General features: G+C 37.9%; 2 protein-coding genes across 10 annotated transcripts in view; both read right to left on the reverse strand.

Moving 5' to 3' along the window:
- Positions 1 to 125: 125 nt before the first annotated feature.
- Positions 126 to 22,434, reverse strand: mfsd6a (major facilitator superfamily domain containing 6a). 2 transcript variants are annotated; one of them, XM_089134413.1, is made up of 9 exons: positions 22,290 to 22,433; positions 21,713 to 22,018; positions 19,630 to 20,643; positions 17,420 to 18,012; positions 15,068 to 15,165; positions 12,499 to 12,660; positions 12,312 to 12,410; positions 10,139 to 10,422; positions 126 to 500 (listed from the first exon to the last, which is right to left on the reverse strand). In XM_089134413.1, exons 3-9 carry the CDS (start codon positions 20,611 to 20,613, stop codon positions 330 to 332), a joined length of 2,391 nt encoding a protein of 796 aa, XP_088990539.1. In that variant the 5' UTR covers positions 20,614 to 20,643; positions 21,713 to 22,018; positions 22,290 to 22,433; the 3' UTR covers positions 126 to 329. The 2 variants fall into 2 exon arrangements, with proteins under 2 accessions (XP_088990539.1, XP_088990541.1); XM_089134415.1 differs by lacking the exon at positions 21,713 to 22,018 and having other exon boundaries at positions 22,290 to 22,434.
- Positions 22,435 to 22,499: 65 nt separating this feature from the next.
- The window catches only part of LOC120486434 (uncharacterized), a 17,407-nt gene continuing 14,876 nt past the window's right edge, over positions 22,500 to 25,030 (reverse strand). For all 8 annotated transcript variants that reach the window (XM_089134426.1, XM_039682474.2, XM_089134435.1 and 5 more), the window contains one exon: positions 22,500 to 24,307. In XM_089134426.1, the coding sequence (XP_088990552.1) occupies positions 23,266 to 24,307 (1,042 nt within the window). In that variant the 3' untranslated portion in view covers positions 22,500 to 23,265. The remainder of the gene's footprint in view (positions 24,308 to 25,030) is intronic.

Consider the following 25,030-nt stretch of genomic DNA (forward strand, 5'->3'; position numbering starts at 1 on the left):
GCAAGTAATAGTTCGCGTTTCACAAGGAAGATATTCTAGACCTCATAAAGCTCAATTGTGTATGGGCAGAATGCCCAGGCGCTGCTGCCCTCTACAGGTCGAAGAAAGTGAAAAACAGGCACGGGTTACGGTTTAAAACATGCCAGGCTTTATTTAAAGCTTGAGCAAAACAATTGGAAATAAGTTAAAAATCATACAAAGGCACTTATACAGCCAAGTACATTCATCTTCCTTGTATTTCCCCAAGTAGTTCATAAAAAACCAACAAAATGAAGTCAGTGTGAAAAGAAAATACCCGCGTGTTACCGAGTCAGTTTGGGGCATCAGCTCTAGCTCACAGGTTGTAATACAGACCGTGGAGGGAGTTCCAGCTGTGCAGTGGCCCCGGGGTCCTCCTGGGACTGGAGAGCGCTGGGAAAGCTTTCCTGCCGCAAAGCATTGCTAAAGACTGCAGGTGATAGGTCATCTTCTCGAGAGTCTGAGAGGACCTCATCTGTGTCCTACAGTAGATAGAGAAACAGTATTAATGAAGTTAATTCACATGTGAATAGAAAATAAAAAACAAAAAGTTTTTTTGGAGATTATTTTAAGACTAGGTTGATTTTTTGTGGTTCAGGTAACATTTTTTTCCCCCTGATAATGAGTAAATAGTTGGTAGAAGAAATCCTATCGTTTACTTGCATGTGTCAGGCATGTGATTGGCTAAGGACAAAAAAGCAGGAAAATATACGAGCCCCACAACAACCCCCCCCCCCCCCTCCCCGGATCGATATATATCCCAATATTTTTTCCGCAAAGTGAGAGCAAATGTTCAATCAAAGTCAAATATAGTCTTCACTGTATAAATTATACATTGATTATTATCAAAGCTACTATTAAAGTTCTCAGTCAAGAGCAGTGAGTGATTTCCTCTGTGTTTTGTTGTTTAATTAACATTAAATAGATAGTTCTCCCAAAAATTTTAATTGTCATCATTTACTCTCTCAAGTTGTTTTAAACCTGAATAAGTTTCTTTCTTCTGTTTAAGTTATTTGGAAGAATGTGGGTAAACAAACAGTTGATGTACCCCAGTGATTTCCATAGTAAATTTTTCCCTATGGAAGTCAATGGGGACCAGCAACTGTCTGGTTACCCACATTCTTCAAAATATCTTCTTTTTTGTTCAGCACAAGAAATAAATTAATACAGGTTTGGAACAACATTACAGTGAATAAATAATGACAGAATTTTTATTTTGGGGTCAACTATCCCTTTAAGAACAAGCGGCTGCATTTTTATTATTAGGGCTACTGTCACTTTAAGACCTGTACGCGACACGTCTAATATACACGGAGCATTTGACAAGCAGATTTCTCTCAATTTTCTCGGTTTGCATTGAGTTTAGACATAACCAAATGTTCTTATGTAAACCTTGTGTGTATTTGAGAGTATTAGCGAAATAATACTCGAAAGATAACTTAGTCCAGCAACATGCAAATTAACTTTTGTGAACTCGCTGAACAGATAGCCGTTCCTCTGCGTTAATATTGCGAGTATTTGTCGCGTTGTACACTAATGCTGTTGAGACGGAGCTGTCAGGACTGCAACTGACAGAATGCACGATATACATATAAAAGCAGTCAGCAGCTTGCTTGGAGCAAGGATCATAGCGCAAATTTGAAATATATTGATATATCGCCCAGCCCTGGTGACCTAACTGTGATGATGTTCTTGTCAACTGACAACGATACCAGCGCGAGAGCGACTGAGATACGACATTGAGCAGGTGAACAAGCTGAACCAATCAGACATTCTCTGGCTGAACGCAAATACGTCCTTGTTGATACTTTGAAAGGAACTTTCTGTACGCACGTCAGCCAGTTATGGGTTATGACCTCATATTCTCTCCTTTTCACTCCGGCTGCCGACACCCGCCCCCCTCTTTTTTTTTTTTTTTTTTTACAGATCTGCATGATTCACGTAGGTCACATTTTCAGGTCGGAAAATCCGGAATTCCGGATTAATCCGGAAAAATCACATCCCTGATGTGTGCTGATCCATCAACTGTTTGAAAGCTAAATTATGATGATGAAAACAAAAATATGGTCATTTTTGCTATGAAAAACCACCCTAAAGTATTTCTGGTTTTGGTGTAAATAGTCTAGGTGTAGAAAAATATATTTTACGGTGTTTAGACACACTGAACTTGTTAAAGTAAAAGAAAAATATAGCTGCGAGCAGCGATTGCGGGCCCAAGCCGGTGGCACCGCAACCCCGATGCCTTTAGTTACCCAAAGGCACCGGGATGGTGGTACCGCCGGCTTTGGCCCTTTATCGCTGCTCACAGCTATATTTATATTTAATATAAAGCCGGTGGCACCGCCACCTTGGTGCCTTTGGGGTTATTCTGTACGACGTGTAAAAACGTAACCCCCGCTTTGACTATCAAAAAGAAGTGTATTGTAGAGCTTGCATCAATGCGGACTCGATGCGCTGTGCGCTGTAACTCCATGTGGCTTTAAGCGCATCATTCTCCACTCGGGATGCGCATAAGCGTTTTGTGCCACACTGTACTGAGCCTTTCATATCATAATGCAGTGACGCAATGACAGATTATTAATTGCCTTTCTTGTTCTGTTCCATCTATTATATGTTGATAATAGATAGGACAGAGCACTAAAAACCTCAAACAAAGCACTAAAAACTTAAGCTGTTTGCTGTTTAGTCTGAGAATGAGCTGTTTGATTTGCACCCTCTTCCTCTTCACTGTCCTCCATAAAAACCAGCTATCCAGGTCCATGTTGTTCTAGAAAGTTTGTATGTTGCTGCCTCAATTAACATCTCTGCTATACATTTAAAACATGGCTATATCTAAAATAATTTATCTTTTTGATTTTTGTTATCTTGTTTTTCATGAATATTTTACAACAATACAAAGAGCAATGTGTATTTTCCAATAATATAGTTTGTAATGGCTTTTTTTGTCATAGATTATATTCATATATTTTTTGGATTTGTTATTTATCTTTATAATGAAGTTGTCTGTATTAAGTAGATTGTGTTTAACACACACAAGAGTGATTTATTAGTTCAACACATAGTTATAGAAATTCTACTTTATCTAAAAAAAACCCTGCACTTTATACACACACACGCACACACGCACACACACACACACACACACACACACACACACACACACACATAAATACATGTAAATAAAAATACCAAAAAAAAACATCAAATGTGTTTTTAGTGAGAGTATTATTTTATACAGAAACAAATATTTGTAATTCAGATAAGAATGAAGTTAGTGTTTTAAAATCTTAAGGAAAACAAATATATTGAAATATAGCACATGCATTTTAAATTCATTCAACTTCAATTACAAATACAATCTTACTTTTATTTAAAGCAATCTATACATTTAAAAGATGGGGGTTATATGCCTATTTTGTCATTTAAAAATATTGTTATGCAAAATTGTTATGCAAAAATACAAGGACTTAGAGACAAGGACTTGTAGGAAAAATCACAGCCAGCCACACACACACACACATAAACACAGACAACAGCCCTCCCCTCCCCACACACACACACACCCACGCACACACACACACACACACACACACAGAGAGAGAGAGAGAGAGAGAGAGAGAGAGAGAGAGAGAGAGAGAGAGAGAATCGCAGGGGAAATAAATCCATTCAAACTACAATATCTGACTTTCTGTTGCTCAGAGCGAATGACTTTAAATTGGAAAGTTGATCGGCTTGACGAGAACAATATACGTGGTAAGTTTTGTAACTGTAGGTAAATTGAGCAAAGTTATAACACACTTTATGTGTCCTTTTTTAGTCATAAAATTCATTTCCTCGCCACAGCCAGACCGTTCGAGATATCAAAAATCCGTCCGGAATTGAGCATCCTCAATGTCTTGACTTCATGCACACCGAGTTTGGTTGTGATTGGTAAACACATGCATTGTGATTTGATGTATTTCTCCTAGGACAATTATTCAAACAACCCATAATTCATAATTCATAAATAACTTCCATTTGAACTGTCATAAAACTTAGAGCACGAAAGTTGTTTGGCCTGATGTGATCTATAATTGTACCGAGTTTCATATTAATTCATGCAAGTGTGTTTGATTTATGGACAAATGTTCAAATCCCAGTCCAGGGGGCGCTGTCGAGCCGCCCTGCCACGCCCGGTTACCAGCTTCAGCCCGGCCCTGATGGCCATGGGTTCTGACCCGTGTGCAAAGTTTCAAGAGTTTTCGAGGATGTTAAGGCCCCCGAAAATGCCAGAGAAGTCGCACACAGCAAATAAAGGGTTAAAATTAACCTGACAGGCGCCCCTCCTCTCACTCACACAGAGAGACACTGAGAGACTGGCAAAATTCTAAGATTTTCTCTACATTCAAACAAAGATATCTGACTTTGTGTGGGTCCTAGCTAATGAGTGTCAATTAGAAAGTTGTCCGGCTCGAGGAGTACAATATACATACCGATTTTTGTAACTGTAGATAAAACTAACAACCCCACTTTTGTCAAAAGGTGGCGCTACTGAGCCCTCACCACGCCCGTTTCTGAAACTTTGCACATGTCTACTGGCTAATAAATGTGATGTGTCTGTCGAGTTTCATGCAATTTAAAGCATGCTAAGAGTCTCAAAAGCATCCTAAAAGAATGGTAAAGTTTGATGCGTTGCCACGGCAACAGTTTCAAAGATATCAAGAATCCATTCACAGGTCTTCATCTGCTGTGTATTTGCAGTATACAGATTAAGTTTGAAGCAAATCGAGTAAAAATTAGAGGGTGATTTCAAAACATTTTGAAAATGACACACTTCCTGCTGCCAGTTGGTGGCGCTATAACTTTGACTCACAATAGTCACATCCATGTGATCGTCCTCTTACAGCGAACACACTCCTGAAGTTTCATCAAGATCGGTTGATGTATGCTGAAGTTATGACACACTTTCTGTTTCACGTTTCTCGCCATGATTTCGTTTCCTCGCCACGGCCAAACCGTTCGAGATATCAAAAATCCCCTCGCAAACTTTCATCTTCAATTTCTTGACTTCACGCTGACCGAATTTCGTCGAATTTGGATCAGAGCTCTAGGAGGAGTATTTAAAATTCCATTGCGAGTGTTTTACGAACAACCCTAAATAGCCGACTTCCTGTTGGGCTGGGGTAAAAAGTAAAAGTGCGAAGTATATATGAAACAATGAGATCGACATGTGTACCGGGTTTCATAATATTATATACAAGCGTGTTTGAGTTATGGACCAAGTGTTCGGACCTCGTTCCAGGGGGCGCTGTCGAGCCCCCCTGCCACGCCCGGGTACCATCTTCAGCCCGGCCCTGATGGCCGCGGGTTCTGACCCATGTGCAAAGTTTCAAGAGTTTTTGAGCGCGTTAAGGGCCCCAAAAATGCCCAAAAGGTTACAAAATAATAATAATAAAATATAGCTGCGAGCAGCGATGGCGGGCCCAAGCCGGTGGCACCGCAACCCCGGTTCCTTTAGTTACCTAAAGGCACCCGGGTGGCGGTGCCGAAGGCTTTGGCCCTTTCATGATTAAATGTTAAAACGGCTTGCCATACTCTGTCATTTCGACTAGTCAAAATTATGTTACAGATATCTTAAATGATAATACAAACTATCCAAAATGTAATTACGACTAGACAGAAAGACGTTGTTGATATCTACAATGTTAATTCCGGATAGGCAAACTTAGCTTTTAAATGTTAAAAGGGCTTGCCATACAGGGACGTAGGCTCAGAGAGAGGCTCACCATATTCAAACCAAAATATCGGACTTCCTCTTGGTCCGAGCTAATGTATGTAATAGAAAGTTGTCCGGCTTGAGGAGTAAAATGTATATACCGATTTTTGTAACTGTAGATAAAACTAACAATCCCACTTTTGTCAAAAGGTGGCGCTATTTAGTCCTTGCACCATGCCCGTTTCTGAAACTTTGCACGTCTACTGGCTAATAAATGTGATGTATCTGTTGAGTTTCAAGCAATTTCAATTTCAATTTGACTGTTGAAAAGAAGTGCGCCGATTAGATACTCAGGATCGGTATCGGCTCTGACACTGCCATCTTTGACGAGGCTGATTCAAATTCTATATTGTGCATATACTATTCTATGTAAGGCACAAAGGCACAAAAACTTTCTAAAGTACCATAAAGTTTTTGTGTACTGTATTATAAGTGTTCTGAAGCTATTATGTGATATAGAAATTAATATTTAAGTCATTAAATTCAAGAACACGTAAACTTTTCCCTCTCTGCGCCTGTCAGTCATTCTCCATTCAGCATTCAAACAGCACGTCGCATTCGGTTACAGTCAATGATGAAACGATCTTCAAGATGATTCAATGTTAATCCTATTATACTGGGTCTTTAAGATAAAGGTCTAAAGGTCTATATTTTCGAATGAAGAAACTTTTTCTTGCTGGACTTTATTGCTGTAACTTAATCGTGTTACTTTCTACCGGGTGTCAGACGCTGTCGGTTAGATCACAACACTAGAGTCAGAGCACTATAATTGTTCTTCACGCACACAGTAACTGAAATTTAAAACCTTTAAAAGAAAAGGCTCAATAAACTATTGCATAGATAGATAATGTATAATACACTGTTCATAAATATGTATTTCCTTTGTGCTTTGAACTTTTCAATACGGACTCAATGCGCTGTAACTTCATGTGGCTTCAAGCACATCATTCTCCGCTCGGGATGCACATAAGTGCTTTGTGCTGCACCTTATTGGAGCCGTAATATCATAATGCAGTGACGTAATGACAGATTATTAATTGCCTTTCAATTATATGTTGCTATGTCATTAAACATCTGTCCTATGCATTTCAAACATTTATAGCAGCCATGGCTATATCTTTTTATGATTTTTGTTATCTTGTTTTTCATGAATGTATTTTTTAAAAATAAGAGCAATGTGTATTATCTATTATTAATATAGTTTATAATAGCATTTTTGTCATAGATTATGACAAAGTAATCATATGATCCACCAGCGAGGAACCAGCAGAACAGAGTGAACATTCTTTCTGTTTAGTTCAATCCTACTTAATAGGAATTTATTTAAAATGCTCGCTCTACTCCACACCATTAATGTCTTGTGCGGACATCCGTATTTTGACTTTCGGTTTTAAGTAAGCGATTTAAAAGCTCCCAAGTCCCAGCGGAGTCACACGTTGATTAACCGGTGGGAATATACACAATAGGCCTACCTGATATTGAACACAAGAGGGCAGTATAGCACTACGTATGACTCAGATTATTATTTTTTTCTGAATTTTACAACAATTCTGGCTGTTTTTGAACGTAAACATAATTCTTAAATGAAAAAAGGGAAAAATTGGGGAAGTTATAATATTTGTATAATTTAATTTAGAAACAAATGATGTATAATTACATTTTTAGAAGATATGAGGCTTTTAGTGTTTACTTTTTTGACATTACTTTAATCTTTTGCCATAGTTGCACATGTCTACTGGCTAATAAATGTGATGTATCTGTTGAGTTTCAAGCAATTTCAAGCATGCTAAGAGTCCCAAAAGCATCAAAAAGAATGTTAAAGTTTGTTTCGTTGCCACGGCAACAGTATCAAAGATATCAAAAATTCATTCACAGGTCTACATCTGCCGTGTATTTACATTATACAGATGAAGTTTGAAGCAAATCGGTTAAAAATAAGAGAGTGATTTCAAAGCATTTTGAAAGTGACACACTTCCTGCTGCCAGTTGGCGGCGCTATAACTTTGACTCACAATAGTCACATCCATGTGATCGGTCTCTTACAGCGAAAACACTGCTGAAGTTTCATCAAGATCAGTTAATGTATGCTGAAGTTATAACACACATCCTGTTTCATGTTTCTCGCCATAATTTCGTTTCCTCGCCACGGCCAAACCGTTCGAGATATCAAAAATCCCGTGGCACTTTTTCATCCTTAATGTCTTGACTTCACGCTGATCGAGTTTCGTCGAATTTGGTTCAGTGCTCTAGGAGCAATAATTTAAATTCCATTGCATGTGTTTTAAACACAACCCTAAATAGCCGACTTCCTGTTGGGCTGGGGTAAAAAGTAAGAGTGTGAAGTATATATGAAACGATGAGATCTATATGTGTACCAAGTTTCATATTATTACATGCAAGTGTGTTTGATTTATGGACCAAATTTTCAGACCAAGTTTATTGACCAAGTTAATCTGATTAATAAACTAATTATATAAAACTATTGTCAATTCACTACAATTAAACTAGTTATATGCCTTTACTTATAAAAAATAAAAATAAAAACTTATTTAAAAAATACCAGGCTTGAGAAATGTATTTTCTTTATGCAGGTCATACACACAGCAGTGAAATGGTTAAGCCCCCTCCCCCTGCACACACACACACACACACACACACACACACACACACACACACACAGACAGCCAGCCAGCCAGTCAGCCAGCCAGCCAAAGACACAGAGACACAGAGACATGTAGGCTCAGAGTGGCCATATTCAAACAAAAATATCTGACTTTCTGTGGGTCCTAGCTGATAAGTGTCAATTAGAAAGTTGTCCGGCTCGAGGAGTACAATATACATACCAATTTTTGTAACTCTAGTTAAAACTAACAACCCCACTTTTGTCAAAAGGTGGCGCTACTGAGCCCTCACCACGCCCGTTTCTGAAACTTTGCACATGTCTACTGGCTAATAAATGTGATGTGTCTGTCGAGTTTCATGCAATTTGAAGCATGCTAAGGGTCTCAAAAGCATCCAAAAAGCATCCTAAAAGAAGGGTAAAGTTTGATGCGTCGCCACGGCAACAGTTTCAAAGATATCAAGAATCCATTCACAGGTCTACATCTGCCGTATGTTTACATTATACATATGAAGTTTGAAGCAAATCGGGTAAAAATAAAAGGGTGATATCAAAGCATTTTGAAAGTGACACACTTCCTGCTGCCAGTTGGTGGCGCTATAACTTTGACTCACAATAGTCACATCCATGTGATCGTCCTCTTACAGCGAACACACTGCTGAAGTTTCATCAAGATCAGTTAATGTATGCTGAAGTTATAACACACTTCCTGTTTCACGTTTCTCGCCATGATTTCGTTTCCTCGCCACGGACAAACCGTTCGAGATATAAAAAATCCCCTCGCAAACTTTCATCCTCAATGTCTTGACTTCACGCTGACCGAGTTTCGTCGAATTTGGATCAAAGCTCTAGGAGGAGTATTTAACATTCCATTGCGAGCGTTTTACAAACAAACCTCAATAGCCGACTTCCTGTTGGGCTGGGGTAAAAAGTAAAAGCGCGAGGTATAGATGAAACTATGAGATCAACATGTGCACAGAGTTTCATATTATTACATACAAACGTGTTTGAGTTATGGACCAAGTGTTCGTACCCCGTTCCAGGGGGCGCTGACGAGCCGCCCTGCCACGCCCGGGTACCAGCTTCAGCCCGGCTCTGATGGCCGCGGGTTCTGACCCATGTGCAAAGTTTCAAGAGTTTTCGAGCACGTTAAGGGCCCCAAAAATGCCCAAAAGGTTACAAAATAATAATAATAAATAATCCTTAGGAAAACAATAGGGCCTTCGCCCTTTCAGGGCTTGGGCCCTAATAATCCTTAGGAAAACAATAGGGCCTTCGCCCTTTCAGGGCTTGGGCCCTAAATAAACCAAAATTCAGCTTTACACTACTTTATATTTTATAATTCATAATTTAAGTCGCATCAGAAAACACTTACGTTCAAATTTTGGGAATAGGGAAACCGTGGAGGTGTTTGGTCGCTTCTCTACTGGGATTCTAATAAATGAACTGGGCTAAGCTAAGTGCTAACACGTATAACAGTTAAATATGAAAAAACGGTGGAGTATCCCTTTAACACTGATAAAACAAATGTTTCTTGTGCAGCAAATCATCCTATTAGAATAATTTCTGAAGGATCATGTGACACTGAAGACTGGAGTAATATATACACAGTAACGAAATCTATGCACTCACCTTTCTGCCAAAGAATGCATAAAGAGAGAGAAAACACTCAACATACAACACTATTTCAAAAATATTATTGAATTATCATCATCCTAATATTTTCCCATGATTCTCTGTGCTACCTGAAGGGGCTGGATATTAACATGGTGGTGTGTCTTTGCCAGGATGACCATCTCTCTGATTTGGTAAAACAGCAGAACGACTGAAACCCACGGCGACCCGGAGGGAACCCAAGCAGGGTTGTTCAGATCCTCCTGGTCTTCCTGGTGCCTCGTTTTCCGGGCTGGTAGTTTGGGCTCGGGTCGAGATGGTGCCACCACGTCTGGGGTGTTCTGAACCAGGTGGATGGTCGCTATGGGAACAGGACTGAACGGGATAGGAATGTTCTCTGCTAGCATCTTGTCCTCTGTGGGGTAAAATATAAACAATTTAAGATTGCAAATAAATATAAATGGTTAAATGTGCAACATTTCATTCAAACGTGAATGAAAATACTTAAACTATATGTTGTTATTTATAGAAACCATCTATTAATATGCTAAAAACTGTTATGAGGCCAGTGACAAATATTTTAGTGTTAAACTTAGTTTACATTAAACAGATGAATCAAAAAAAATCATTAAATATTTTAACAAACCATCCCAATGAATTGCTGAGCTAAACTAAATTGGACTTCCTAGAGAAGAGATTTTAGGGGGCGTTTACACGACACCGTTCTCAACTAAAAGCGAGGGGGGGAAAAGCATTTTGGGGGCCTGAAAACACGTTTCAGTGCAAGTTTTAGAAAACGATACTGATATCGTCTCTGTGTAAACTACAAAAATGGAGAATTTGTGAAAATGGCAACATCATGTACATGTGTACATTGACGTATGATGTCTATGCATGTGTATACAGTCAGGGGCGTAGTGTTTCTTTAAAAAGTGACACCGCCATCTCATACCCGGCGCTATGGGCGGGCCTTAGGGGGCCGGGCCCGCCTACCGAGCGCCTGTGCCCCCCTCTCCATGCAATTTGCAATTAATACATTTTAAAAAGAAATTTATTTTAAAAATAAAAATAATGTATTGAATAACTCATGTGGAGATTCCACTCCCAAAAACGTCGACTTCAGCTGTATTAAGAACATGAGTGGGCCAGTTATTTTTATTACTCTTCTTAAGTTGCACCAGCCCTGACACAATGCTAAATCATAAAACAGATATGTACAATAACATTACGATATCCTTTAATCGATTTAAATAGTTATTGATTTAGGTTTATGTAGTCGTTCAATTACGCCTTTATATTTGTATTAAACGTGAATGTAAATAATGGTCCAGGGGTAGATCTTTTGCCAAGCGTGCCAGAGATTCTGGGTTCTAATCCGTTCTAATAACATTTTTTTTTCCATCAAAACTGATTATGTTTATCAGTGGTTGTATATCAGGCACAGACAAAACATCTTCAGAACATTTTGTGTTTTAATTTCACCGTAATGAATAGTCTCTCCACAACGGATTGCGCGTCCGAGTGAAGACTGTGCGCAAGCCAGAAAAAAAACAACACATTAGCCTATCCGCGCCAGCGGCAACGAGCATTAATTTGAACAGTTGATTTTAAAAACACATTTCAGCGCTAGATCGTCTCTTATTTAAAAAACGAACGAAACGAATGCTCTGCTAGTTAACTGAAGATGTTTTGTTTATTTGTATTGGTACATTCGTGCCGGAATGTTTCAAAAGTGGTGGGTACAATATCGACGGTGGGGACATATCCCACCCGCAAATTACGCCTGGTACTTGAAATCGGCGTAATAGTTGTTTTTTGTCCTATAGAAAAATGTATTGGATGTCATAATTAGGCCCCCCCTACAATATTAAATGCCCGTCCATTGGTTTGTTTCTGCAGCCGGCTCTGCGCCATCTACTGGCCTGGAAGCAGAATACAGCTTTTTTTTGTCGTTTTCACAGATCCTTGTGAACGGGATTGTTTTGACAATGTTGTCATCTGGAGGGACAAACGCAAAGGAAAAACTTTTCCTCTTTTTAGTACATCGTTGTTGTGTAAACGTACCCTCACTTTGATTAACTTAGCTCACGATACAATGTCATAATACAATTTTCACTATTTCGAAAAGATACTTTTTTACTACAGATTTTAGAAAACAGGTGCTTTATATTACTAATAATGAATTAGACAAAATGTAGTTATGTTAATACTTATATTGTTAGTAAAAGTGCGATTTACATTTTTCGGTTGTTCTGCAGCTGTGACTTTACAACAATAAACAATGAATAAGATTGTGCTCCTCACCTTTTTTCTCATTCTGGCCAGTGATGCACATAATTAATGAAAATAAGAGCAAAATTACAAGCGAGGTCATTCCTATTCCTCTGAACGTTGTGGCAGCACCTGAAAAACAAGACAAACCCGTTTACACACACACAGGAATTCTTAAATGCCATTAAATTTTAAAAACAATCACAAATGTTCCCTATACCAAAGTAGTTGACGAATATCCCGCCGACCATGGCCCCGCAGCCCCTGCCCAGGCCGAGGTGGAGACCCTGCAGGATACCCTGAGCTGACGTCCGAAGTGCCGGAGGTACGGCCGCGCTCAAATACGAGATACACGACGCCCAAACAGATGCGTGCGTTATTCCTGTGCAGGTACACAAAACTTTATTATTATATACAATTATACAACATAATATAAAGCTTAAGTTTCCAAAACAAATGAATAAAATAGATTTTTTTTTAAATACATAAAAACCTAATTATAAGTTTTATCCACAAGTTTCCTACGCCCCATGAGGCCTTGCGTCATAAGTGGGCGCGACTTCCGGTTGGAAGTAAACAAAGCAAGATTTGACATGCTTGACACTCGTTCATTCAACAGTTGACAGTCATTCAAGTTATAGCGATCCAAACTAGCTAACGATGTGGGAACACAACCTCAACGAAATTAAAAAAGGTGAAATAACAGTACCTTTACCCTCCGCAGTCATTGATTGGGAGTATTATAATAACATTATTAATAATCAATACTCATCAAGGCATGGTGACAGACAGTTGTGTGAGCTGACAAACAATTAAAATAAAAAATACACACTTAATCATTGTGCTTTGGAGTTTATTCAAAATTATAAATGAATGTGCTACTTGAATACATTAACTGGCACATTTGGTATTCTGTCAACACAGGCTTTGATCCTGAGTTTAGGCGCAACATCAGTAGAGAACAGCCAAACACATGCTGATAAAAGTTTATAGAATATTAAGAATTTAAACAAATGTACACAGGAAGATTCGTCGTCTTTTGGGAGGTGATTGAAACTACAGTCGTTGGCAGGAACACTCTGATTTCGTTTTCAGCTTATGTTCAAAACAATCACGTTTAAGCCACTGAACTAGTTTAGTCCGGTTATACATACAACCGCGAACAGCACATGTTGTCCATGAGCTCAGTAACGACATCTCTCATAAAGATTTGCGTCTTTAAATAGTAAAATAATTCTCCGAAAAACAGCTAGCCTCTTCGCTAACGAACACACAAAATACCATTGGAATGCTACTTCCGCCGCCTCACCGGAAGTTTCACCCACTTTATTTTTTACAGGAGAGCCCCTCGGAAACTTGTGGATATTTCTCATGTTTTTGGTGAAAAATTCTAATTATATAAAAACACAATGCTGTTTAATGAAGGCAAGACACCCCAAATGAACAGGGTAAAAAATTAACTAATATACATCGCCATACTTCCCCAGTTGACTGATTACATTAAAAATTGCAAACATTTTTGTATTACAAGTTATGTTTAAAAAAATGAAATCGAGGCACTGTGTTGTGAAATCTGAACATTGGATAGAGCCAGGTTCAAAATTCTTGTTGAGAATAGATTCAAAAGGTTTTACAGAAGGGACTTTGGATATCTCTTTTTTTATCATCATGCCATAAATCAGAAAAGTCAACAACAGCCAGAAAATAAATAAACAAATAAATAAATTCACCTTGTTTTTAGAAATACAATGTTAAAACCAGGCAACTGATATATGAACCTATCAGAAAAACATTCAAAATATATGTAAGTGCAGCTGAAGTGAAAAAAAAAAACAAACTCCCCCCTCATTTTGAGAAAATGGCCTTTTAAAATTTGTATTTGTCTGTCAAAAAGGTGTTCTGTCAGGGCCACTATCGTCAACTAGTTAGCATACAGTTTGGATCGGCGGTGTGGTTCTGTTCTGGGCAATATGGATAAGAGCAGGGAGAGCAGTGATAACCCCTCAAAACAAAACAGAACAGAACCAGCATGAATGTACAGCATATAGTATTTAAAGTACAACATAATTTGAAAATTTATTCTGATTCAATGGGAATCAGAATGGCAAATCCTGACTGGGCGAGAGGTGGAGCTGGGGATGGAGGAGGGTATTAGCTCCTGAGAAACGCCAAAGCAGCTGATTACACTGAAGGAGCTTTTATATGTACAATTCCGCGATGGGCGTTGAATTCCTATAGGTAGACCAGATCAGCTGATGCGAGCTTGACTAATGTGACCTGCCAGAACTGACGCTACACTTAATGATATCAAAACAGGCCAGTGTATGAAAAAAAACAAGATTTTTGACAAAGTTATAAAAGTTCAGCCTGTACCTGTAAATTTGCAAACACACAAATCATTTGTTATTACTTGGATTTTAAAGTACAAAGAAAGAGAAGGCGGATAATAAATCTGTTGCTGTGCTGACGCTTCTCTGAACAGACAAAATGGCGTCTGTGTTGAATGTAAACAGACTTGATCCAGGTCTTCATTCCAATGTGTTCTCTCTTTAATGTGTCTACAAGCTTTTTTATTGATTGTTATGCCACAGGAAAGGGCGGTGAACCTGACAACGCCAAACTGACTTGATATCTTCTCCTGAAATGAAACCTGGCATTTCTTTGTTCTGGACATCTCTCTACTTTATGACTTAATTTGATGGTTTAAAACAGAACACGTTTACACATTTTTATGATTGTAGGATCTGCTATTTTCCCAGGATTGAGAGCTTAATGACTGCCATTCATACCTTGTAACACTTCCATGGGCAGCACAGTCCAGGCATTCTCCAGATATGAGATATACAGGTAACGTGCCGTGTTGCAGGCCAGGCCGATGTACAAAACTCTGACAAAGAAGAAACACAATTTTATTAAAAATACATGCATGAACCTCAAAAAACATGTTTCATCCAAAAAATCTACAGGAAAAAATAGAAATATTTCAATTAAAGAAAATAAAGTCCATTTTTAATTAAGTGCACCCTATGAAAATGGGAGTTAAATTTACCGTAAACTATTATTATTAAATAAATAAAATATACAAGTATAAATAAATGAGTTTATATTTGCAATACAAAAAACATTCTGTAACAAGTTTCATTTACTCCATGCAAATTATGACTCATTATCTTAACTTCCTCTGTGCGGTAACACAAGAATATAGTTTAGATTTAACTGCATAGTCTCATCTTTTAAAGAAGCGCTCATAAATATATACAAACGTCGAACAGGAAATTCCTCAAATCTTTTACAGCCTCTTACAAGAAGTTGCCTGAACTTCTCAAAGGTGAGATTACTTATAAATTTAGATTGTCTGTCAATCACTCAGTCATATGGTTTTCTCTATAGCTCAAAGGAGTAGTTCACTTTAAAACGAATGACTCAAAAAAAGATTCATTCATTTTGATGAATGAGTTTGAATAGGAGAGTCACGAACGCACATCACAGAACAGAGAAAGGTGACCGTTTGAGCTTATAAAACTTAAATTTTGTTATTTATTTATTAAACGAGCGACCGTTTCACTTGAAAAGACCCTTATTCATCGTCTGGAATCGTTTAAAGCCCTTTAAACAGTTTGCAGTTTGCACTGAAACTGTCTTTTGGACCTTGAACCGTTTGGTTCCCATTGAAATCCATTATATGGTGAAAAATCCTGGAATGTTTCCATCAAAAACCTTCATTTCTTTTCGACTGAAGAAAGAAAGACATGGACATCTTGGATGACATTGGGGTGAGTAAATTATCAGCAAAAGTTTTTTAAAAAGTGAACTACTCCTTTAAGTAGTTATAGAGAAATAGTTAAACACCAAAAAAGCATAAATGTTCCCTCTTTGAAAGGAGCCACACACTGTATCTGCTGTGCAATGTATTCCAGAATTGGGCCACCGCTGAAAGAAAAAAAGACCGTGTTCTTGAACCAGGCCTTTTATATCTCACTGATCTCAGTGCAGATCTACAGAGTTGCAAGACAGCACCACGCACAAAGGCTCACTGATTCAAGGTCAGGATCAAATGAGCTTGAGTCACAAGGTGCAGATGGTTTGGGTTACCTGAACAAGCCTCTGCTGTGACTGGACTAAAGTACTACTGTATGACGGTTTGATTCAGAAGCAGTGGTAGATATGTGAAGTCAAATGAGTGGTCCTGTTCTGACCACCAGCGAGCTGCCTTGTGGCCAACATAAGTAGAAACCAACTGAAGTATTTTCATAACTTAAAAGGGAACCTATAAAGGTGCATCCCATTTCGCATACTTGTGCACTAATTAATGCCGTTTTGAAGTATAAATAGTGCAAGTAGTGTGTTCATGGCAAACATTTAAAAATTGACTAAATGGATGAGTACAAAGTGGATGGTATGTGTATAGTGTATAATTTGGGACACGACTTAAGTCATTTGAAACCTTATAAGTTAATTTGATGTTAGCATATGGCTAAGCTAACAACCTGATACACAAACACCCTTTGATTCAGGCCAGTAAGCACATGCCTAACAGCTACACAAACAGTAAAAAAGGATACTTTATCCTTGAAATATACTGGCAATGCTACTTTTTCAAGATAATTATTAGGGCTGTCAAACGATTAATCGCGATTAATCGCATCCAAAATAAAAGTTTGTGTTTACATAATATATGTGGGTGTACTGTGTCTATTTTATATAAATAAATACACACACATGCATGTATATTTAAGAAAAAAATATTATTTATACATAAAATATTTATATATAATATAAATTAAATATAAATCTATATACAGTATACGCATGAACATATTTCTTAAATATATACAAGCATGTGTGTGTATATTTATATAAATATAAAATAACTATACACAGTGCACTCACATATATTATGTAAACACAAACTTTTATTTTGGATGCGATTAATCGCGATTAATCGTTTGACAACCCTAATAATTATAAATTCTTAATTTGAGACACATTTGCACCTGGAGTGAATCTGTAATAGTTTAAACTAACTTTGTACCTTATGGAAAGTGTGTTACCATAAGAGATATTTAATGTCAATTAAAGTAATTAAAATAAAGTTTAACTTTAGCGAATCCAGATTAAAAACTTATTCTAAGTTGACTCACCTGATGTGCCCCACCAGTTCAATGAATTTATGGCTGGTGAAATACGCAGCAAGCTCCGACACGTGACTCAGGACGGAGCAAACGCCAAACAGGGTTGTGGTTCCTGTCAGGTCCTGTAAATGCCAGTAAAGGAAAGTAAAAACAAACCCATAGCCGAAGCCCATGAACCAGGCAACGAATAACACAGTGCCGTACTGTACGCCGCACAGCAGTCTCATCAAGTCCCAGAAGTGGAACTCCTCAGTTTGGACAATTGTTGAGATCTCCGAGTTAGCCATTCCAGGGGATCCTCTAGGTTGGGCGTGCTGGTTGCCAACCTCGTTTTCTTCACTGTTGCCTTGGTGCGAAACATTAAACTTAAACTGAGTGGCAATGATCAGAGCAACTAGCATTAACAATCCAAACACGATAAAGGCGATACGGTAGTTCTTGTAATTTTCCATGACGCATTCCATTTTGCCAATGATAAGGTCGGTGCTAGTGTGGTCGATCCAGATGCCGACGCAGAGCATGGCGACACCCCAGCCTAGAGATCCCCACATTCGCTGGAGACCGTAGCGGTCCCGGTGCGGACCCAGGTATTGGAGTGTCACCTACAACAACCCAAATAGACCTGTTTTAGACACAACACATAGCTCTTTTTCAACAAAATGGTGGTTTCCTTGAGAGCTGAACAGCAATGTAATTCCTACATTCCCAGGGTACTAAATTCCCCAGAGTTATATGGCAAATAATGAATGTCTCAATGTTCCCAGGGTTAAATATGCTCCTATAACCATAACAAACTCTGGGAACAGAGATATGCTCCTAGTGAAACTAGCTTTGACTATGATTACAGTCGAGTCATGGGCAAATGGTTAGCGAATCTGACTGGTAAACCAAAGGTATCTGACTGAGGTGCCCTTGAGCAAGGCACCTAACCTCTAATCACTGCCCGGGAGCCGCACAAAATTGGCTGCCCACTAATCCGTGCGTGTATATCAAGGTTTTCAGTTCACCACTAATGTGTGTGCACTAACGTGGTGGATGGGTAAAAAAGAAGAAGAGTATGTCACATGTCACTTTCTACATAACCTGCCCAAAAATAAACAAATTTTGACATGGAAAGCCTTCTTCAAATCTTGTTTAGTTTCACATCATCCAGATTTTTACTAGATATTACCCCACCCCACGGACACTGAAATTTGCTTCTGGTTTTAGGGACTAGCATGGAGGCAAATTTTCAATCCAAGAAGCACCTTTTCAGAAGTGGAAAGTGGCTCAAGCACCAACACCCTTACTGTGGAAAAAGGACTGTAGTTTGGTCTCATGTCTAATGTTTAAATACAAATGGAAGTTCATGGTCCTGCATTGCCTATAAAAATGGACTCAAATAACTGATATGACTTAAAGGAGTAGTTCACTTTAAAAAAAACTTTTACTGATAATTTACTCACCCCCATGTCATCTAAGATGTCCATGTCTTTCTTTCTTCAGTCGAAAAGAAATTAAAGTTTTTGATGAAAACATTCCAGGATTTTTCTCCATATAATGAACTTCAATGTGAACCAAACGGTTCAAGGTCCAAAAGACAGTTTCAGTGCAAACTGTTCAAAGGGCTTTAAACGATTCCAGACGATGAATAAGGGTCTTATCAAGCGAAACGATCACTCATTTAAAAAATAAATAAATAACAAAGTTTAAGATTTATAAGCTCAAATGCTCGCCTTGCTCTGTTCTGTGATGAGCGTTCGTGACTCTCCTGTTCGAACTCATTTATCAAAATGAACAAATCTTTAATCGTGTCATTTGGTTCATTCAACGAACGAAATGAATGAATTGACTCAGGAAAAGATTCGTTCATGTTGATGAACGAGGTCGAACAGGAGAGTCACGAATGCTAATCACGACCATTTGGGCTTATAAGACTTAAATGAGAGATCGTTTCGCTTGATAAGACCCTTATTCATCGTCTGGAATTGTTTAAAGCCCTTTGAACAGTTTGCACTGAAACTGTCTTTTGGACCTTGAACCGCTTGGTTCCCATTGAAGTGCATTATATGGAGAAAAATCCTGGAATGTTTTCATCAAAAACCTTAATTTCTTTTCGACTGAAGAAAGAATGACATGGACATCTTGGATGACATGGGGGTGAGTAAATTATCAGCAAAAGTTTTTTTTAAAAGTGAACTTTAATATAGAATTTATTTTGAGGCGAAAGAGTTACGTACCGTATCTACGATTGTAATAGCCGGAGCGCTGAAAAACTCGCCAACGATGATGACGAGCAGAATCAACAGGAAAATGTCATGAACCTGGTCCATGTTATATTCAGGAGGCGGCAGATTTGGTTTCAACGTGGTACTTTGAGTAGTGCTACTGGACGTTGTGGTTGTGTTTGTGCTGTTGGGGGTTGACGTTGAGAAGGATGTACTTGGCTCAGGCCGCGTGGTCGTGGTTTGGTCAGATTCTGTCGTGTTAGCCGGCTCATCTGGTGCCACAGTGAAACTCGTGTTGGAATCCCGTTTGAACCGGTGTTCAGAGCTGTAGCTTGAAGACTGAACAGACGAGAGGATCTTTCGCCAAGGATAGTGTCCGTACAGATCCCTGCGCTGTCTCATCTGATTTGTTGTTAGGATAGAACTGGTGTTGAGGTACAATGTCTCGTTAGAAGTGGTAGGATGGATGGTCGTTACCATTGTTGTGGTCATAGGGAGGTTCTCTTTACACTTCATGTCTGGAGGCTGCACAAAGCCAATCCCAGAATTGAAGAAGAGCCAACATAACACCGAGAACAATAAGACCGCTTTACCTTTCCTGTAGCGATCTGCAACAATGCCCCAAAAAGGGGCACTACAGAACTCAATGAAATATCGGATTCCCACTAGGAGACCACTTTGGGTGGGATTCATCCCCAGCTGCTTGTAGAACAGAGCAAGAAGTGGATGGAGGGAGCCATATGCAGCGTAGAAGAATAAATAAAACACTTTTGACACAAGGAGGCGGCGGTTGACCCGTAGGCACAATCTTTCGCAGCAGCCAATGTTGTGTTCAGGCGATGGAGTTGGTGCCGTATCATTAGGTACATTGTTCTCAGATGGTTGGGATGGTTGATCTGATTGAATCTCGAGCGACAGACGGTCAAAGCGCTCAAGGTGTCTCCCTTTCAGCTCTTCTTCATCATCAGTTAAGATGGCTATGCGGTCGTCTGCCATCTTTGCTGAGGTGCGGGTGCTTTGATGTTCCTAAGGTTGGGATAAAGATCATATTAACATTTAAATGTGTAAAATGCATTAAAAAATATATATAACTCCCCTTCCCTTTTGCGGCGATATTTCTTGTTTGAGAAGCCATTTCACTCGGTTATACGTGACAATATAGAAGAAAGGGTCTAGCGCAATTTCCATTTCATACCAACTTTAAAAAACTGAGAATAATGATGAAAAAATAACATAAATTACAGATCTTTCTTAAGACAGACCTTTAACGGTTTTAGAAAAAGCTAACCCATCAGAACACTAATTATGGCATAAAGACTTATACATTAACATTGTTTTGCAAGGCTAAGTTGAGTATTTACTAACAATGTGCTGCAGTAAAAGTAGACTATTGAAAGTATGCAAAATAATAATGTGACAACAATGTATCATACTACTATATTATGAAAGTATTGGTGCATACTGGGCAGGGTTCACATTATATCATAAGAGAGTGTATACTGTGCCGTATTCACTAAGTGGTAAATAAAAGCATTATATTCAAAGGTATAATATGATTTTTTTTTGTTTTGTGCAAGATACAGAAACATTTACAAGTACAAAGACAGAACAGAACGATGAGGGTTACTTTACATTAACACAACAAAGCAAAGCATATTATGTTAGATTATGTATTAGGCTACACCATAAAAGAGTCTACGAAGCAATTGAATTTTAAAATATAACGCAGGCATATGAACATTGATCGTGATGTATATATTGCTCAATGACGTAATGGAGGTTTCTGGCGCGCCTGTCTCAATGACCCACTTTTACGGAAGTATCAGCACTTCCTTTACTGAAATTTATTTTAATAAAGGATGAACCGTGTTCGTTAAAGCCTTTAAGCTATTTCAGGAAACTTCTTTGTACTGTTTCTAATGAGAACCAAAGCGACTAAAACGGGTCACAAAAACGTACGTCTTATATCCAATAATATTAAATGCAGGAAACGGCGAAGAAAAGTCCATCAAGTTCAAAATTTGTGTATATAATTACATTATTAAAGTTCAATAACCGAACGCATATCATGAGAAAACAGTCACTGTGCATTTACCTGTAGTCTCGATACTTCAGGTGAGTTGGCTACTTTGAAACCGACGAGTTTCGATGATGAAGTTGATTTTCTTCCATTTCCAAAGATTATTTTGTTTAATGGACCGTGTTTTTGTATTTTGGCTTCTCTGCCAGTCCAAACAGGCAATTTATACCTTATTTAATGTCCTGTCAAGGCATTTTAGCAGCTTGGTGGCAAGAATCCAGCGTTCACCTGACCACAAACCGACGGACTTGGGGCTTTCCTCATGAATATTAATTAGGTGCTGACGTTGCTGGCTCCGATTCTTCAAACGTACGGACGTTGCTAGATGGCCATATTAAGAAGGTCAAAAAATAAAAATAAGATTTTTTTTAAAAAAATAAATCGGCAGCGAGACAGATATACTTTAAACAAGCTACATAGTATTTTATAGTGTCGTCCACATAGTATTAGATCCTGGGAGGGTAGATTAGGTTTTCAACAACAATATTTATCGTTATCAATGATACAGTCACTTCACATTTTACATCATATATATTATCTAATATTTGTACTTAGTTTCCAAATTCAGTGAGGTTTCTGATAAGCTACTCACTGTGTAACGTTGATGAATGCAGTCGCCTTGCGTTTAATTCAGTTCTTGTGAATTATATATCTCCGTTGTTAGAATGGAATAGATATACTGTAATTTAAGCATCTGTTTTTAGCTAAATTGGTCATGTTTTGCGGCAGATTCGCCGTGCTGTCTCGTGATGATGACGTCCCAGCTCGTATTCATTAAAAATGAATACAATGTAAACACAGATGAATTGGCCACTCTTTTATTTGTTTAACAATATTATTATTGTAACTGCGTGATGAGACACTAGATAATATTATAAAAATACGTAATAGATGATCACGATGCATATTTCATTGCGCACTGTTATTGTTTTAGTGTTTCTCATTGTCAACCCGTTGACTTATAGTAGAAAAAAAATACTATGAAACTCAATGGGCTCCATCAACTGTTTGGTTACCAAAATTCCTCAAATTACCTTATTTTGTGTTTACCAGAAGTAAGAAATTCATACAGGTTTGAAATAACTCGATGACAGAATTTAAATTTTTAAGTGATCTATCCTAGTACCACACTAAAATGCATTTTTACGATGTTTTAACCGACAACTTGTACTCAGATATCTTAAAATATGTCATTGCCATTGTTTTGTCTCAAGATGCACACCAGTAATGTTTTTCTTTTTCTTCTCAAATTCACGTTTATAAAAGCTACTTAAATGTCCTAATTGAACTTATTCTAGCCCTGTATGTGAAACCACGCCAAAAAATAGCTATTTAGCGCCATCTTGTGTATTATGTTCAGTTCAACATGTATGAACACTGAAAATAAAACATTGTTTTGGAACTATTTCTCTTCGCGGAAGCTTTATGTTCATTTCAAACGAGTACTTAACATATATGATATGACTTTTCACAAGTTCACATGACATTTTATTAAATCTTTTTTATAAATTAATAAGACATTTGGGTATGAGTATCAAGCAAAGAGATATTAATGTTCACTATCGTCATTAGTTCAATTGTGCACAGGACAACTCGCTGGCTTCCGTCCAATGCTTTTCTTCGTTCCTTTTCCCCCTTTTCTTCTCCGCCATGATGATGGCAGCCACAACGGTGATGATCACAGTGATCGTAATGACCAGGACAGTGACCATCTCGCCGATGCAGGGATCCAATTCATCCAAATTTGGGCAGATGTCGTTGTAGTCGTCCAGGAACAGTCGCTTGACGTTACAGAGCTTCCGTAAGACTCGCTGCAGATCGCAGTCACGCTTCAATGGGTTATTTTCAAGCATTATGTGCGTGCTGTACGTATTGAGACTCAAGAAGGTCTTGAATTGAATAGTGGAAAGGCTGTTGTTGGTGAGGTCCAGTAGAGCAAGGCTGGTCAATGGAGAAAGCACTCCGACGTCCAAGCTTTCAATCCGGTTGTGATGTAAATTTAGGATTTCAAGATTTCGTAGCATGGAGAAGATGCCATTTTTGAGAACCGTTATGTTGTTCCAAGCGAGGTGTATCTGGCGTAGGGTACTCATGGACCCAAACGCCCTCATCTTGACTGTTTCGATTGCGTTATTGCTGAGGTTGAGTCTTTGCAATGAGTCCAAGTGGACGAAACAACTGCTGTTCAAGCTGGTCAACCTGTTCTCAGCCAATGACAGATCTCGAAGGGAACTGAGACCCTGTGAAAATCCTTCACTCAGAGATGAGATTCGGTTTCGGCTCAGGTCCAACCTCAACAGATCTTCCAGCAGATAAAACGCTCCATCGGCTAGCACGTAAATGGCGTTGTCGTTGAGGAACAGGACGCGAAGTCTTCGTGTGGTTTGGAAGGCTCTGGGCTGGATGGCACTCAGGTTGTTGTGGGACAGGTCCAGTTGCTCAGTTAATGGTGGAAGGGCGATGGGCAGGTGGGAGAAATTGCCGTTGGAGCAGTTAGCGCTTTTGAGCTCCATGTGGCAGCTGCAGTCACAGGTGATGGTGTGGTTCATGGAGATGGACTGGACCTCCAACACCAAGGGAAGAATGAATAAAAGATGCATCCTGGAGGTTCTGTGGAAAAAACAAGTGTCAAACAGTGGTTAAATCTCTGGAATATTATATCCATAGGTTACTCATATTAATTAAGATAATTATATGTTATAAAATATGTGTACTTTATTTAAAAAATGAATAAATAAATAAATATATATATATATATATATATAAACAATGACTAGCACTGTATAGCACTGTTGAGACTTGTTTGAGTAGGTTTGTATTTTATTATTTATCATTATAATAATTAATTTCAATATAATCAAATATAACATATAGTTCTGCATTTATATATATATATATATATATATAGTTTTTTAAATAAATTATAATATATGCTTTAAACAAAAATAATAATCCAGATTATTAAATATTAAATCAAAAAATGTTAATTAACAAATTATATATATATATTTTAACATTTTTAAATTGAATAGTATATATATTAAATAACTAATAATAATCTAAATATTAAATACATAATTAATAGTTATTATTATTTAATATTTTATTTACTTATTATTTTAAACATGTTTGGGACTTTTTTGAGTACATGCCAAATGTTATGTTTACTATTTTATTAAAATCATTTATTAATTTCTTAAATAAATTAAATAGAACACATTTTCTGCATAGTAATTATATATATATATATATATATATATATATATATGTTTATATACATATATGTATGTATATATATATAAACAATGTAAATTGTCAAAATAATAAAAAATA

The sequence above is a fragment of the Pimephales promelas genome, chromosome 2 (genome assembly GCF_988280905.1).
Source record: "Pimephales promelas chromosome 2, fPimPro1.hap1.1, whole genome shotgun sequence".
Taxonomy (NCBI): domain Eukaryota; kingdom Metazoa; phylum Chordata; class Actinopteri; order Cypriniformes; family Leuciscidae; genus Pimephales; species Pimephales promelas.

Bases quoted from the DNA above. Each gene is read 5' to 3' on its own strand.
- mfsd6a (XM_089134415.1), bottom strand. From the start codon at position 20,613: ATGGCAGACGACCGCATAGCCATCTTAACTGATGATGAAGAAGAGCTG. The intron at 18,013-19,629 runs GTACGTAACTCT...GGGTTGTTGTAG, and splicing joins CTATTACAATCGTAGATACG to GTGACACTCCAATACCTGGG. The intron at 12,661-15,067 runs GTATGAATGGCA...GTACCTGCACAG, and splicing joins GCCCATGGAAGTGTTACAAG to GAATAACGCACGCATCTGTT.